Below are 17,280 nucleotides of genomic sequence, written 5' to 3'. Positions count from 1 at the left end.
GGCTCGGGTGAGTACACCACGCTCGCTCCCACCCCCCTATCCCCTCCACAAATGTTTTTAATCTCTGGATTCTGGTCCCCATAGACTTATATGGGAACCGGAATCCAGAGTGGATCCAGATATTTTTGTTCAATCCGGCAGTGATTCGCCAGTCCCGGATTTTGGCAGATTCGATCAGCCCTAATTTTAAGGAGCAAAATACCAGTTAAACCAAATCGCTTCCCCCAATATTATATATCAGTCTTTCCCCCTCTATTCTGTGTACAGATTACACAGCATTTCTAAGCTAACAGGTATTCTTAACCTGATACCGCCATTGAAAATAGTTACATTGTAACATTTATGATAAAAGAGGAAAAATAAAATAAAAATAGATTAAGTAAAACAAATATGAAAAAAAGAATAAAAGGAAATTAGTTTAAAAAAAATAAATGGAAAAAAAGGAAGAAAATTGAAAAAAAAAAAGGAGATGGAAAAGATACTGTTTATCCACCAGAGATATTTATAGCCAAGAAAAGCTCCACACCATTATTTTCGGTGTAGACAAGTTGTAGGTCTAGTTTTAGCAAACTATAATAAACAGCAGAGGGTGTGTGCACCGAGTATTTACAGCGGATTCTTGGAAGGAAAAATACTGAGTAAAATATGTGCATTTTGTTGCAGTCTTACTTGTATTTTATACCATTCAAATGCCTAGAAAAAAAAAAATGCACGTACCAAAGCAACCACATTACTAATCATTAAACGTGATAAGTAAAAGAGCAAAGTCCAGCTCAAATGAACAATTTCTTTATTTCTAGAGAATTTCAAGTATATACATCAAAACTTTCATACGGAAACCGCCATAATGGCGTATGCATCAACGCGTTTCTGGTGTGTTTCCACCCTTTATCATGATTAAAGGTAGAATCACACCAGAAAATAAGTTGCTGCATACACCATTATAGTGGTTTCCTTGTGAAAAGTTTTATGTCCCGTGTACTTAAAATTCTCAAGAATTGAAGAAGAAATAGTTCATTTGAGCTGGACTTTCCTGTTATACTTGTTCAATTGTCAGACCGTGGCGAGGCCTTTGTCCGGGCTCTAAACAGAAAGTGGATAAAGATAATGGTGAGCTGGATTCATTGCTACTATTACATTAAATGTGATGTTGCAATCTTCTTATTAGAGAAAGTCTCTGTGCTAGGCTGATTTCACACTACGTTTTTTTTTACATGTGTCATGAACATTTTTTTGCTGCAAAAGCGGATCCTGTTTTTGTAAAGAAAAACGCATGCAAACGCATGTGTTATTTTACAGGATCCTGCGGGCATTGGAGTCATGTGATCGGAGGTCAGTGGAACTGAACGTGATAGACTGGAAATTCAGATGCCGCTGGGGAAAAAAAAAAAGGAGTAGAGAGAAAGAGTGCGCGAGAAAGAAAGAGAAAAAGAGAGAAAGAAAGAGGGAAAGAAAGAAAGAGAGAAATAAAGAAACAAACTCACTCTCTGTGGTTTCTGGGCATGCTCAGTACACCAAACAGGATCCTGTCTATCAGTATACCACCGTTCACATACGTTTGTGTGCAGTATAGTCAGGATCCAGCAAATTGCAGTATTTGGACGCAGCTCAAAAACGCTACAAGTAGCGTTGTTAAACAATGTTAAAATAACTGCAAGTCGCTGGATTCTGACAAAACTGCACGCAAACTCATGTGAACGCATGTTGACGGAAGTCCATTGCAAATGCATTGAAATGAAAACGCATTTGTACTGGATCCGCTTTTGCAGCAAAAAAACCCTTCAGGACGCATGTTAAAAAAAAACATAGTGTGAAAAGCAGCCTAACCCTAGCTCTATGATCCATCACTGAGCGCATTTAGGGAAGCCAATCCAGCACTGGATAACCCCGGTCCATAAGTAGGCTACATATATGTAGAAGGAAAAATGGTTCCTGACAATAAAATAAGGGCTAAACTAATTTATAGGTTTTGCCACGACTGCACCCCCACAGACCTCACCCCCACAGACCTCACCCCCACAGACCTCACCCCCACAGACCTCACCCTCACGAAAAACGAAAAAAAAAGTCCAGTCTATAAGGGGTGAAAGTGAAGGGTTGTCCTAATTAATGCTTGTATGACGTTCCCTACTATTCTCTTGCTTGTCTCATTTCAGTTTTCATTTTCTTCCACTTCTGAAGATGTTTTGCTTGAAACTCCGATCACACAGTGAGAAGGAGCGTCCTCACTGGTGTCCAGTGGCTGGTGTCCACTGTGGGCGGATGCTCCTGCCCGGCGCCTTCATTCCCACCTGCTCATTTCACACCCGGTCATCGATGGAGCAGGTGGTCATTAGTGACAGGGCAGATCTGTAAAGTGCTGTGTCAAGGGCGGAGGCGGGGACGCCGCTGCGCTCGCTAACGCTCGGGTCCGGCGCTGCTGCTGCTCGGTGGCTCGGATCCGGGGACTCGAGCGGCTCTCCTCGCCCATGAGTGAAAGGGGGGGAGGTGATTTGGTTTGGGGATTTAGTCTGTGACGCCACCCATGGGTTGTGGTGAAGATGGGCACCACCGCTACTGGTGACGGGGATCCCGGGAGCGATGGTGGGGAGCAGCTGAGATGTTGTTTTCCCCCTCCGTGGGTAGGGGTTAGTGGTCTCGGGGCCCGGTGATGTGATGGGGCTGCAGGGCCGGTGAGGTGCAGGGTTGCATGGACAGCGCGGCCCAGTGCCGGATGGCACAGCTGTACTCACTCAGCAAATGAGGCACAAAGTCTCCAGTAAACCAAACGGCTGCTGTATCTCTCCCTGCACCTTAGTGTTCTGTGTTGGCTACTGTGGCTTCCCAGCGGTAGTCCGCTCCCCGGTGTATGGGTGCCGAAGGAGCCCGTTGTGCCCGCAGGCGCTGGTCCTTGGGTCTCTAGCCGTTGGCGGTGGCTGTATACCCTCACGGTGTGGACGGTTGCCTTCAATCGGGACTTTTGCTGTTCGGAAACCCCTGGGGTTCCAGTCACATTCGGATTTGACTGTTGTCGGCGGCTCCAAGCCTGGTCGGGGTCCGATGGCCCTGCCTGTGTGTGCTGGCTTCACTTCGCTCCCCAGTCGGTACCAGCGGGCCAACGCCCGACCCCGGTCCTACGGTTCCACGTTGCTCCACCACTCCTGCAGACGGCCACCACCGTCTACCAACCTTGCTGTCAGTGCCTGGGCCACGAACCCAGACACCCAAGTGTTTGCTCCTCACTCTTTGACCTCCCAGACTAAACTCCCACTTTTCCCGCCTCCAGGCCTGTGAACTCCTCAGTGGGTGGAGCCAACTGCCTTAGCCCCGCCCCCACCTGGTGTGGACATCAGACACTCGAGGGAGGCAACAAGGGTTTTGTGTTTGACTAATGTTGCTGTCCTAGCGGTGGGGGCGTTTGTGTGTTACCTGTGACGACCTGGCTAGTCCAGGGCGCCACAGCTGCGTTATATGTTGTCACTATATATTTTCTGTTCTGCTCTCCTGACTGTTGCACTGCTCAGTGTGTCCTTTCTTCTTACCCACATTCTGACAGCTAGCAAGGAAAGAACACACGGCATATGTGACGGTTGTCTAATCCCGACTCATACTTGGTGTGTCCCCTCTTCTTGCCCGAGTTCTGTTAGTGCATTCTGTTCCAAAACTTCTCCGAACACTGGCAAGGAGAAAGAACGCACCTAGTATGTACTGGAATAGAAAGCACATGCTCAGTGTGTTCTGGTTCTGGTGCTCAGAAAGGCTGCAGAGCACAGCGCCCCGACAGAACACGGGCGAGGAGAGAGGACACCATGAATCACTAATGACAAACCACTTGGAAAAAAGAAGGGCCATTGAATAAGCAGAAGGGAGGCACAGCAAAGCGCAATGTGAGTCCACTGAGCAATCATCAGTGAGGACAGTAAGGGAATGGAAGAAAACATTATACAAGAGTCAATGAAAAATGCTTAATTTTTAAAAGACACTTAGACACAGTTTAAAGGGTATCTGTCAGCAAAGAATGACTGTTCAAACTAAGCAGAGGCGCTCGGTGCATCATGGTGTGGCCAGCCATTTAACGTCCCACCTACTTGTTCTCCCTGTATCTCTACCCTCCCCCTCCACCCCACCCCCACTCATTTGATTGACAGCTTTGGCTTCTTAGATCCAGAGAAGGAGGTGGAGATAGAGGGAAAAACAAGGAGGTGGGAAAATGCACATAACTGTTTGGCAGGACCATGATGCACTAAGCGTCTGTGCTTGGCTTGAACAGTCATTCTGTGCTGACAGAGACCCTTTAAAATATCAGACAACTCCTGTATGGTGCTCACATTAGATGACCGTTAGATAAACCTGTGTCTTCTGATTGACGAGATGACACATCCACCAATTTCCCAATAGTTACAATCACCATCCTTTTCCCCAAAACAAAAATGTAAAAAAAAGAATACTGGCTGATGGCGTAATTGAATGAGCTAATAAAAGTGGAAAAAATATTAATCGATATGGCGAACACTAACAAAAAAAAAATATCTATCTCAACAAAAAATAATTAAAGTGCACCAATCAGCAGGCTTTTCATATATAAGCTAAAGCCAGCGCTATACTGGCACTATCAGGCTGATTCTGTACATACCTTTACTGGTCGGATGTATAGGTTTTGAAATCCAAGAAAGTAAAGATTATAAAAGAGGATCAGATAATATCTAGGGGGTATGCATATTTATGCTAATTCTAACAGGAAGAGAGGATAAGTATTATACAATCGACCAAGCAGGACCTGTGTGAGGTCATACCCATGTGACCAGAAGGGGCGGGGCCTCAGCCACCAAAGCTGGATACAAGGTCACATAGGTTTGATTTTACACAGGTCGATTGTATAAGCCTTATGCTAATTCTAACAGGGCGGGGGGATAAATATGCATGCCCCCCGGATATTATCTGCTGCTCAGCTGCTGTCACTCAACAAGCAGCTAATTTTATAAACTTTACTTTTTGGGTTTCAAAACCTAAACATCCGAGCTGACCACTATTGGTATGTAGAGAATCAGCCAGCTTACATAGGAAAATCCTGGTGATTGGTTCCCTTTAAGGTGCCACAATTTAAAAAAAAATGAAAAGTTATCAAACCTTCATATGTACCCATGTACCTGTATATATTATCACCTTAAAATCCAACCCTCACACATCTCACTCAATGGATAAAAATAGAACGTTATGGATATCAAAAAATTGTTAGGTTGCGCAAAATGTAGCAACTTCTGTCATTTTCATACCAGTTTCAGCCATCTTCACCAAAATTGCTTGAGTGGAACAGGCTTTGGTGACATTAGCTCATTAGCTCATGACGAGTTGTGACATATCCTTACACCGGTCTCAGACTGGAGTAAGATTTGTGGCGAGGAACACACCACTTTTAGAAGACTCACCTGATTCATTATGATCCGAGCACCTCTTCATAAATTAGGAGCCTCGCACCCCACCATGCCCCCTCATCAATACTGGCATGACGAGCAACAGTCTTGATGAATCAGGGCCATAAGGACACGTTGATAACTGGAGATTTCCACTTATCGAAACTATATAACCTGCCATTATCAAGGAGCTCCTGCACTGCAATTAGGAAGATCACTATATAAAAATAATCTCACAGAAACTATTGCCAAACATGGAAGGGTGTAGTCTTACCAGAAATCAATGCCCTTTCTAATTTTAGATAATTATTGAATTAATTACCTGAACTAGTAACCATTGTACAGAAAATCCATGCTGCATACTGTAATACAAGGCTACTTAGCAAATATCACCATTTTTCTTCTAAGGGGAAAAGATGAATGACCATAGAGACTCCTGATATTACATGTGCGCGACTACAAGTCATCATACAGCCCGAGTCTTAGCCGAAGATCATAAAACAGCGTCCAATTTTCCTCCAATAAAAAACGGTAATTTTTCATCCGTATTTGGGGGGGGGGGGGTTATATAAGGACATTTGGCCAGATTGAGTTGCTTTGCTCCTCCTGCGGACTGTCCAGCTGTCCATTTGAGGTCAGTCTTCTACATAAACAGAATTCGGACGAGCGAGTATGCGGTGATGTGACCATAGCCCGACATAGATGTATTCGCTCCCATCACTGCGATGAATGGATATAACCACTGCAGCGTATTACTGTGAATCAGCCTGTACATACTCTCAATACACAGCAGCTCTAAAGTCTTATAATTACAATATTATTCTCGGTGACAACACATTATAGTGTTTACCACTTATTCTCCTTTATTGCAGCCTTTATCTGACCCTCAGGCAACGTGTTAAACTGGATTAAGAATTAAGGATTAACTAAAGTCTCGATTTTGCAGCTAGAAAGTTTTTAATTAGAAAACGGAAAACAACAGCCTCTGTTATGCAAGCCCCACATTCCTGATACTATAGCCTGCTACACAGACAGCAAGCATGGAGCACAGGACATATGCCGCCCCGAGCTGGTCTGACCAGACCTTTGTACCTAAGCATCAGGCCTGACATGTGGTGATGAGGCGCTCATACATACACCGTCTGCAGTATCGATCCAACATGAAGGAAGCTGCACAGGGCATTGTGCTCCACCACCGGCACCACCACACAGCAGCAGACACTGCCACATGCATCACCTGCCTGGACCTGACAACGTGTAATACACATGTCCCAACTTCATGAAGAAGGAATACTCGTCGAAAACTTATTAGGATGGATTCTCCAATTGTTCTGATAAACAAAGCTGATTATATATGCACTATACTATGGACACAGGAATCTGGAGAGGTACAATCAAGTCAAACATCTAAAGCTGGCCACACAGGTTAGGTAGGTGTTGGCCAACCTGTTTCTCAGCCCACAGCTCGCGCTCCCAATCCCACCATATAGGAACATGCATCTGAGGATTCCTATCTATATATATATATATATATATATATATATATAATTGCCTTATTCTGTCTGTCTGTCTGTCTGTCTTGCTCCAAAATTGTGTCCTTACGGTGACACAAAGCTGATTGGCTGCTGGGCTCGCCATGGCCCCGCCCCCCCGCACGGATTGGCCGCTCGCCCAGGCTCCGCCCGCACACGGATTGGCCGGCCGCTCCGCCACACACACGGATTGGCTGGACGCTCACCCAGGCTCCGCCCCACACACGGATTGACCTCTTGCCTCGGCACCCTGCACGCATTGGCAACTCTGCCACGCCCCGCCCCCCTCACGCAATGCACGCTCGCTCTGGCCCCGCCCCCGCACGCATTCCCCGAACCGACACGGAGCCACGACTCCCAGGTGAGTACTGTACCCCCGGGAGCCCACATCAGCGTACGCCACCAACCCAGCCGACACATACCCTCACATTGCTGGGGTTGCCGCCATATGCTGGTGTGGGCTCCCGTGCGAGCGGGGGACAGGATACGCTGGTAACCATGGTAGCATAGTTACCAGCGCATCAAGGTCCTGCAGCGGCGGAACATACACACGCACACACATAACCACACACACACACACACACACACACACACACACACACACATCAGATCACACTCACTCTCACACACACACATCACATCCACACACTCACAACATCCTAAGATATCGCTTGCTTCTCGGCGGCGATACTGTGGAGTGACCTTCCAGGACCTGCCGGAGGATCACATGGCCAGAAGCATGTGGTATCTCCGAATGTTGTGAGTGTGAGCGCGTATGTGCGATATCTTCAGTGTGTGTGTGAGTGTATGCGATCGGATGTGTGTGAGTGTGTTCAGATGTGTGAGTGTGTGTGTGTGTGTATGCGATCGGATCTGTGATTGTCGGCAGAGGAGCACGGCGTGCTGGGGGAGGCTGGGAGGAGAGAGGCTGATCCTGGGGAAGGCTGGGAGGGGGAGGCTGATGCTGGGGGAGGCTGGGAGGAGAGAGGCTGATGCTGGGGTAGGCTGATGCTGGGGTAGGCCGATGCTGGGGTAGGCTGAGAGGGTGTAGGCTGATCCTGGGGAAGGCTGGGAGGGGGAGGCTGATGCTGGGGGAGGCTGGGAGGAGAGAGGCTGATGCTGGAGGAGGCTGGCAGAAGAGAGGCTGATGCTGGGGGAGGCTGGGAGGAGAGAGGCTGATGCTTCGGGAGGCTGGGAGGCGAGAGGCTGATGCTGGGGGAGGCTGATGCTGGGGGAGGCTGGGAGGAGGGAGGCTGAGAAAAGAGAGGCTGATGCTGGGGGAGGCTGGGAGGAGGGAGGCTGAGAGAAGAGAGGCTGATGCTGGGGGAGGCTGGGAGGAGGGAGGCTGAGAGAAGAGAGGCTGATGCTGGGGGAGGCTGGGAGGAGGGAGGCTGAGAGAAGAGAGGCTGATGCTGGGGGAGGCTGGGAGGAGGGAGGCTGAGAGAAGAGAGGCTGATGCTGGGGGAGGCTGGGAGGAGGGAGGCTGAGAGAAGAGAGGCTGATGCTGGGGACAGAGAGGCTGATGCTGGGAGGAGAGAGGCTGATGCTGGGAGGAGAGAGGCTGATGCTGGGAGGAGAGAGGCTGATGCTGGGAGGAGAGAGGCTGATGCTGGGAGGAGAGAGGCTGATGCTGGGAGGAGAGAGGCTGATGCTGGGAGGAGAGAGGCTGATGCTGGGAGGAGAGAGGCTGATGCTGGGAGGAGAGAGGCTGATGCTGGGAGGAGAGAGGCTGATGCTGGGAGGAGAGAGGCTGATGCTGGGAGGAGAGAGGCTGATGCTGGGAGGAGAGAGGCTGATGCTGGGAGGAGAGAGGCTGATGCTGGGAGGAGAGAGGCTGATGCTGGTGCAGCATGGCGGATGGAGCACGTTTGGGAGTGCGCAGCATGGCGGATGGAGCATGTTTGGGAGTGCGCAGCATGGCGGATGGAGCACGTTTGGGAGTGCGCAGCATGGCGGATGGAGCACGTTTCGGAGTGCGCAGCATGGCGGATGGAGCACGTTTCGGAGTGCGCAGCATGGCGGATGGAGCACGTTTCGGAGTGCGCAGCATGGCGGATGGAGCACAATGGGGGGTGCGCAGCATGGGGGATGGAGCACGATGGGAGGTGCACACCTCCCCCCAACACACACACACACACACACACACAACACACCAAACACACACTGGGAACCACAAACACCGCCCTACATAGACACCCACACACACAGACAACGCTGCACACACACACAACACCCAACACACAAACACCGCGGCATACGTAAATATACGCACATACCACGCAACACACACACACACACATTGCACAAAACATACCTCCCCCCAAAACACACCACACCCACACAAACCGCGCAAAACACACACACACACACACACAACGCTACAGACACACAGCGCTCCACAAACAACGCAACACACATACAACACCGCTCTCACCCCCCGCCACACCCAGACAACACCCAGAACATGTACAGCCCCTACACAAACACTTGTATCAGGAGACTGAATTACATGGCCTCCATACACATTAGACGGTAGGCCGATACCACCATAATCAGAGAGTTCAGATGACTGTGAGGACATTAAAGGGCCTCTGTCAGCACACAATGACTGTTCAAACCAAGAACAGGAGCTCGGTGCATCGTGGTGGGGCTAATCACCTTCCCACCTGCTTGTTTTCTCTCAATCACCTCCCTTAGCTGACTCTAGGAAGCCAGGTCAAAGAAGAGGGGGGAGATACAAGAAAAACAAGCAGGTGGGAAGGTACACCTAATTGTTTGGTCACGCCATGATGGACCGAGCGCATCTACTTAGTTTGAACAGTCATTTTGTGTGGACAGAGTCCCTTTAAGCCTGTCCGTACACATCACATAGTCTACAGAATACTCATCTAAGGCTAGGTTCACATTTCCGTTGTTTTGCATCAGTCACATGCGTTGCTTGACGCTTGTAACTGATGCGTTGTACAACGGATGACAAGAATTGTAATTCATTGTCATCATAAAGCGGATTCTGTTGTAAAACGAGAGAGAGAGAACGATCAACTGATCGTTCACAATAGCCAGCCGCCGACTTTTGAGAACAATCAGCTGATCTCCCAGCGGCTGGCTTCTGTGAATGATCAGCTGATCAGCCGGCTATTGTGAACGATCAGCTGATCGCTCTCAAAAGCCGGCAGCCGGGAGATCAGCTGATCACTGACAGAAGCCGGCAGCCGGGAGATCAGCTGATCACTGACAGAACCCGGCAGCCGGGAGATCAGCTGATCACTGACAGAAGCCGGCCGCCGGGCGATCAGCTGATAGTTTAGCCGCCGAGAGACATTCATTTGAATAATTAAACACAAGATTTGAGCATGCGCAGTGAAAACATAAGGATTACGCTGCTGAAAAAACGTTACATCCTGCGTTCCTGCCGCCCGACAGTCAGTCATTCCACGACTGATCAGTCGGGCGGAGGATGCAACGCAAGGGCATCAGTCGCAATCCGCCGCTCATACAAGTCTAAGGGAAACAACGGAATCCACCAAACGGATTGCGTTGTTTATCAGAGCGGCGGATTGTGACTGATCATAAACAACGGAAATGTGAACCTAGCCTAACCGTCAAGTTTAACTCCCTACATCCTCCTCGCCAACTGCATGCACGCTCAACCCAACTGAGCATACAATTGTTCTTAGAGAGTAGCAACCCGTAGGCAGACATCTACTGTAAAAGGTATGTCACCCTTGACATTTGTCTAACGTGTCTGACCAGCTTAGCTAAGTTCTTCAGGAATGGAAGAAAAGTAATCATCTAAAAAAGGAAATATCCTTAAAAATGAATTCTTAAAATACATTTAGTGAGCAAATCACAATCATTGTGGTATGGAGGAAATCTTTAAAGAATTTAAAAAGGGAGTTTTGTTACACTGACAGAAATCTGTCTTAGAATTTTAGGGCAGGTGCGTGGGGGCGTATGCAGTAGGAAGCTGTGCTCCACTCGAGATAACCTATTCTATTTATTGTAATTTAAAAAGACAGGGTGGACAGCAGTGAGAGCAGCAGCTTCTTACCTCAGTAGCCCTTATATCTCAAGTATTGGGTAAGACAGGGTGGACAGCAGTGAGAGCAGCAGCTTCTTACCTCAGTAGCCCTGATATCTCCAGTATTGGGTAAGACAGGGTGGACAGCAGTGAGAGCAGCAGCTTCTTACCTCAGTAGCCCTGATATCTCCAGTATTGGGTAAGACAGGGTGGACAGCAGTGAGAGCAGCAGCTTCTTACCTCAGTAGCCCTGATATCTCCAGTATTGGGTAAGACAGGGTGGACAGCAGTGAGAGCAGCAGCTTCTTACCTCAGTAGCCCTGATATCTCCAGTATTGGGTAAGACAGGGTGGACAGCAGTGAGAGCAGCAGCTTCTTACCTCAGTAGCCCTGATATCTCCAGTATTGGGTAAGACAGGGTGGGCAGCAGTGAGAGCAGCAGCTTCTTACCTCAGTAGCCCTGATATCTTCAGTATTGGGTAAGACAGGGTGGGCAGCAGTGTGAGCAGCTTCTTTTTACCTCATAAATATGTGTAAACTTTATTTGTAAAAGTTACGTACAAACTAGCGAATAATTGACACAAAGTCCAAAAACACATACTGTATAATACAAAAATGACATAGGTATAGGAGGAGGGCTCAAAAAAATCACTCCCACAGTATGACCGGCACCAAGCACCTCACAAGAGTTCCTGCATAGTATAATCAGTGATCAAATGATCTGTTATATCCAGTGGTGGTCACTATACAGAACATGACACTATTGGGCATGAACAGCAGATATAAAGTATACATTCCTAATTGGATCAGATCATATGTCCAGAGGTGTCGCTTACCCATTGTGAAAAGCGGTGCACGGTGCCAACAGCCAGTGGGAGGGATGGGGGACTGTGTGTCCATTATTCATTAGTTTGTAAGTAATTTTTACATATCATTTATGAATTAATCTCCTTTCGTGCTTATACACGATCTGTATTTAAATGGATTTCAGAGTATATTCTATTAATCTTTCCTTATATAGGGACAGTTGATCTGTTTAGAACTATAATGATGTTTGGATGTACTAACTATTCCTGTTTGTGATTAGTTTTATATTCTTCTTACCTCAGTAGCCCTGATATCTCCAGTATTAGGTCAGATAGACAGGATGGACAGCAGTCTGAGCAGCCTCTTCTTACCCCAGTACTCTAGATATCTCCAGTATGAGATCAGAATATCCCTTCAGAGCACAGGTTACACATGATGGGAAGGAGAAGAGCTTCGCCAATTATTAACATTCTAAGATCTATACGTCAGTGAAAAACAGTGGCCATTTTAAATCTATAGCAATTACCTCCCTACAAAACAGTTTTGTGATTTGCCAATTATGGGTATTTAGGAATATATTAAGGATGATTTTTTTCATTTTTATTTTTTTTTTTTAAGATATTTATATTTTGTTTGTTTTGTTATTGTTAGAAAAATACCTTTAAGAACTTCTTTAAGAAACTGGCCACCATTTACGAAGGAACACAATAGATAAAATGGAATAAACTTTACTATTAAATTGTACTAACTATAAAGGGCATGTTAATATTTCTTTAGGGAAATCTGGTTATGGTATCTAGCAGATGCCAATAAGGTGTATACAGTAGGGTCATGTCTACAAACAAAATGATGGAAGGCTCTGGTTACATTGCTTTCATAGCCATGATGGATCTCCTATGACAAAAACACAAAAGACAAGCAAATCTATTAGGCCCTGTGCGCACACCGTTTTTTGCTGTAGAATTGGTGCGGATTTTTGTTCATAAGCTTCATGCAGTTCTTCCACAGCAAAGTCTATGAGAAATCCAAAATGCTGTACGCAGTTTCTTTTTTCCTTACAGGTTTTGCTGTAGAATTTCTGCAGCAAAAACAAGCAGCATGTCACTTCTTTTCTGCATTTTTCCCTGTATTTTGCCATTTCCAATGTTAACAATCCACAAGCAAAAATACGGTAAATCTGCACCAAAAAGTGCTAAAACCGCATTTGTTTTTGGTGCGCTTTTTCCGCAGGTAGGTGCGATTTTTCTGCCAGAAGGTGCGTTTTTCGCTGGAGAAACAAATCCGCAGTGTGCGCACATTAGAGTTTTTCTCTGTTTCTGTTCCTCTTCAGGTTTGGGTTATCAAATACTGATGCAAAATACCAGAATATGGACTGAAAATAAAATATTGCGCAGAAGCAAACTTTGCTCTTACATTGTATTGGTTCTCAGTAATAAGTCATAGACGATGCTGACGCTTTGTATTTCGGTACAGTTTACCCATGTACAGGTTACTAATGTGAAATATCAGGCATTGAAAGCTTCATTCAACCTATAGGTCTGAGCCCCATTTCCATGTATTCCAGTTGTTACTGGAAACAGTCATCAAGCTTGTTACCATAAGCCACAGCTCAGCTGGGCTCATATTACACAGTGCGGCAGTAAGTTTAGCCTGGGTGACATTACTGGCAGTGCTATACACGCTGTCCCAGGATGCCAATCTTTGAAGGAAACGGGCAGAAAAGCGAGAGCTGTTGGCTGAGACACTGCTAAATGCAGTTCGCTTTTTAAGCCGTGTATCTGGAGATCTGATGCATATAACATCAGCATTGCGTGTGTGCCACAACGAGTTTTAGGCTATGTGCGCACGTTGCGTACTAGCCCTGCAGAAATTTCTGCAGCGATCTGAAGAGTACACGTGCGCTTCAAATCGCTGCAGAAAATGTCCGTAGAGAAAAAAAAAAAAAAAAAAGCCGATTCCATGCGCTCTGCCTGCAGCTCCTGCCATAGACAGAGCAGGGGCTGCCGGCAAACTTTGCCGGCAGCCCCTGCTCTGTAGCACACGGAAGAAGTGACATGTCACTTAGAACGCAGCGCTCCGGGCAGCAGCCGAAGCGCTGCGCTCTAAGACGCCACGTGTGCACGGCCCCTGCACAATCTCCATAGACTGTGCAGGGGACGCAGGACGCATGCAGTTACGCTGCGCTACAAAGCGCAGCGTAACTGCATGTATTTACGCAACGTGCGCACATAGCCTTACTTGTGTTTTTAATGCTGTGTATTTTTGTCGTGTTCAAAAATGCTGCGTTTTGTAGCACAAGCAAAGTGGATGGGATTTATAGAAATCTCATGCCCTCTGTTTCTTTTTTATGCTGCGTAATCTAACCGGCCATGTATTTTTCCAATTCGCAGCATGTCAATTTCTCTTGTGGGTATGGGGAATCTGCTGTGCAATATTTCCCTATAGACTTGCATTAGATGCCGAAATTCCACAGGTGAAAAATGCACGTTTTTTTGGAGCATTTGCGAACAGGAAATCCATAAAAAAAAAATGCATGTAATCCGCACTTAGTGATGTCAGTACCAGGAACTTTCAAAAGCAAAACAGCTTTAAAGGATTACACATCAAATGGACAAAAAAAGCAACGTCAAAAATACAAAAAAAAAAAAAAAATCAAGTAAACTAAGGTGCGGAGATGGTGCAGAAATTGTCAACGGGTCCCGATTGTGGGAACGTAGCCCTTTACAATTCTGCAGCTTCAGATAATTTACATTGCAGATCTCTGCAGCAGGTGAAAGAATTCATGAACTCACCCAAACTGCTACCACTGGAATACAAAGCGGATTATCACACAAATTCTGGAAGAAAAAAATCCGCAGCATGTACACCCCCCGCTGGCAATAATTCTGCGCCAGACGTCACCCTGTCACAGCACAGGAGCCCCTCTCTGAGGAGAGAAATATGGGGCTCAAGATTCAAGGAGCAATTCCTAGAACAGAGTCAGCAAACCTATGACTGGACACAGTGTTCAGGAATGTACGGTACTTCCCACTATCTCCCAAGGAATCTGTCAGTAGGGTCTACCCTCCTGAGCAGTCTAGATGTCTGTGATCCAATATCTTATTCCAGAGAAATCCACGTTTTTAATATGTAAATGAGCTGTTAAGATCTATGGTCTGGACATAGATCTCCCTGAGAATCTGCCGTCAAATATTACTGTAAATGAAAAGGGGTGTTACCAGTGTGAGACATGTAATGACTGACGGTCTGCTCTCCTGATCTACATGGCTCACACTGGTAACGCAGCCTTTTACTTAATATAATCAATAAAGGCAGATTGTCCTGGAGATATGTGTCTGGCCCACAGATCTGAATAGCTCAATTATATAGTAAGAAAACTTTGGATTTCTCTGGAATAAGATTCGGAGTATTCAGCTTTCTATGACCTGCATGCCCATATAGATAGCTCAGCAGGGTTGATTCTATTGACACATTGCCTTTAATATATTTCTAACAGGCCTACTATATACCCCAGACAGCACCATATACCTAATATACCTAAAAGGAAAAAAAAAACGAAAAAAAAACCCCAAACTTTGAAGTTGTCCAGCGCTGCAGTCCAATGGGCGATGGGTGACCTCCGGACTGTACACAGCACCCGGTCTTGGCCTTAAAATGCCGCTGCTCCACCTAAGGCTATCATGGGTGACACAATCTACTTTACCCACACAGGCAGCAAAGCCTCCCGCCTGCACACGTGTAGCTTCTCTGCTTTTTGCCAGCTGTGTACATTAACCGTAAGTGGAAGGCGACATGACAAGGCTGGGAGGAGCGTGGTCCAGAGATGCCCATCAGACTACTGGGTGCACACTAAAGCGCACCAATCAGCAGGATTTTCGTATATAACCTAAAGCCAGCGCTATACTGGCACTATCAGGCTGATTCTCTACATACCTGTAGTGGCCTGCTCGGACGTTTAGGTTTTGAAACACAAGCAACTAAATTTTGTAAAATGAGCAGCTTTTTGAATGACAGCAGCTGGCGATCAGCTAATAGCTGGGGTGGGTTTTCATAAATATCCCCTCCCCCTGTTATTTATGCTAATTCTATTATGGAATCGTTTTAATTTGTGGCTAGAAGGACCTGTCCTGCTGTCATACCCATGTGCCCAGAAGGGACGGGGCTTCAGCCAACATAGCTGATACCAGGAAGAAACAAAATATTTGTTGGCTGAGGCCCCGCCCCTTCTGGTCACATGGGTATGACATCAGCACAGGTCCTTCTAGCCACAAAGTAAAACGACTGCATAATAGAATTAGCATAAATAACGGTGGGGGGGGGATATCTATGAATACCCACCCCAGCTATCAGCTGATCGGCAGCTGCTGGCATTCAAGAAGCTGCTGATTTTACAAACTTTATTTTTTTGTGGTTCAAAACCTATACATCCTAGCTAACCACTAAAGTTATGTATAGAATCAGCCTGATAGTGCCAGTATAGCACTGGCTTTAGATTATATAGGAAAATCCTGGTGATTGGGGTGCTTTAAAGTGCAGTGTTGGACATTTAGGTATACGGTGCTGTTCGGGGCATATAGAGGGATGGATAGGAATTTATTAAACTGCTGGAGAATGTGGTGGAAACTGCTTTTACAGGCAAAATCTGATAAAATGTCCCTTTATCTGGATTTGAAGGGTCAATAGTGACTAAACCTGAGCAGTGACCTGTATTGGCACAGCTGAGCTCACACTGTGGGCATCTACCGGACACAGGCCTTCAGTTTTGCACTTTAGTAACACAAGGCTGCTATTTTATTGCAGTGGGGTTCTGTCTGAATAATCACAGAACACATCCCTAATTATTCATATGTGGATTACCATTTATTACAGACAGGGATGCCCAATATTTTGCTGAAATTATTTTTATTTTAACTGAAATGAATCAACACTCATCAGTAGGCATGGATGACTGTAAATCATCTTTGGATACATGTAGCTTTATCACAAAAAAAAAATAATAAAAATATATTATATATATATATATATATATATATATATATATATATATATATATATATATATATATACACCGTATATATATATATATATATAAAATGAGACAGATTATAATGATGCAGCAATCAGCAGCGTACTTGCCTCTTCTATAGTAGCGTGCAACAGATATGCATGTAACTAATAGAGCTACAGTAATAAGTCTGCTCCAAAATCTCTCAGTGATTTGCTGCCTCGCTACAGTAACTGGCAATGCTGACAATATAATGCAGAAACATGGATTCTCCTACCAAACTGATTGATATTTGCGAAGAAACTGTAATGGTGCCACTGCTAGGGCACAAACAAGCAATGCCAGCTATGCAGACCTAAAGTTCACATACAAACAGTACGTGCAGTGTACTCGGGACGCTTACAGTTTGCCGAGGAACGATGAAACATTTCATCCCTGACTGAGGCCTTGTTTGTCTGCATACCAGTCACCACACCGGGTGGTATGGGCTCAGGGGGCTCTACGGGCTGTTTAGGAACTAGTTTT

The 17,280-nt window shown here is 46.1% G+C and overlaps 2 protein-coding genes across 4 annotated transcripts in view; one reads left to right on the top strand and one right to left on the bottom strand.

The window, feature by feature from the left end:
* The window catches only part of LOC142245746 (uncharacterized), a 29,340-nt gene extending 16,214 nt beyond the window's left edge, over nt 1-13,126 (top strand). The window contains exon 7 of the mRNA XM_075318705.1: nt 13,081-13,126. Within this exon, the coding sequence (XP_075174820.1) occupies nt 13,081-13,126 (46 nt within the window). The remainder of the gene's footprint in view (nt 1-13,080) is intronic.
* Nucleotides 1-17,280, bottom strand: part of NBEAL1 (neurobeachin like 1) — a 283,360-nt gene that overhangs the window by 241,709 nt on the left and 24,371 nt on the right. The gene's annotated exons all lie outside the window — the stretch shown is intronic.

Source organism: Anomaloglossus baeobatrachus, chromosome 7 (genome assembly GCF_048569485.1).
Source record: "Anomaloglossus baeobatrachus isolate aAnoBae1 chromosome 7, aAnoBae1.hap1, whole genome shotgun sequence".
In the NCBI taxonomy this organism is placed as follows: Eukaryota; Metazoa; Chordata; class Amphibia; order Anura; family Aromobatidae; genus Anomaloglossus; species Anomaloglossus baeobatrachus.
The sequence above is the reverse complement of the archived record's forward strand: the minus strand, read 5'-3'. Positions and strand labels throughout refer to the sequence as shown.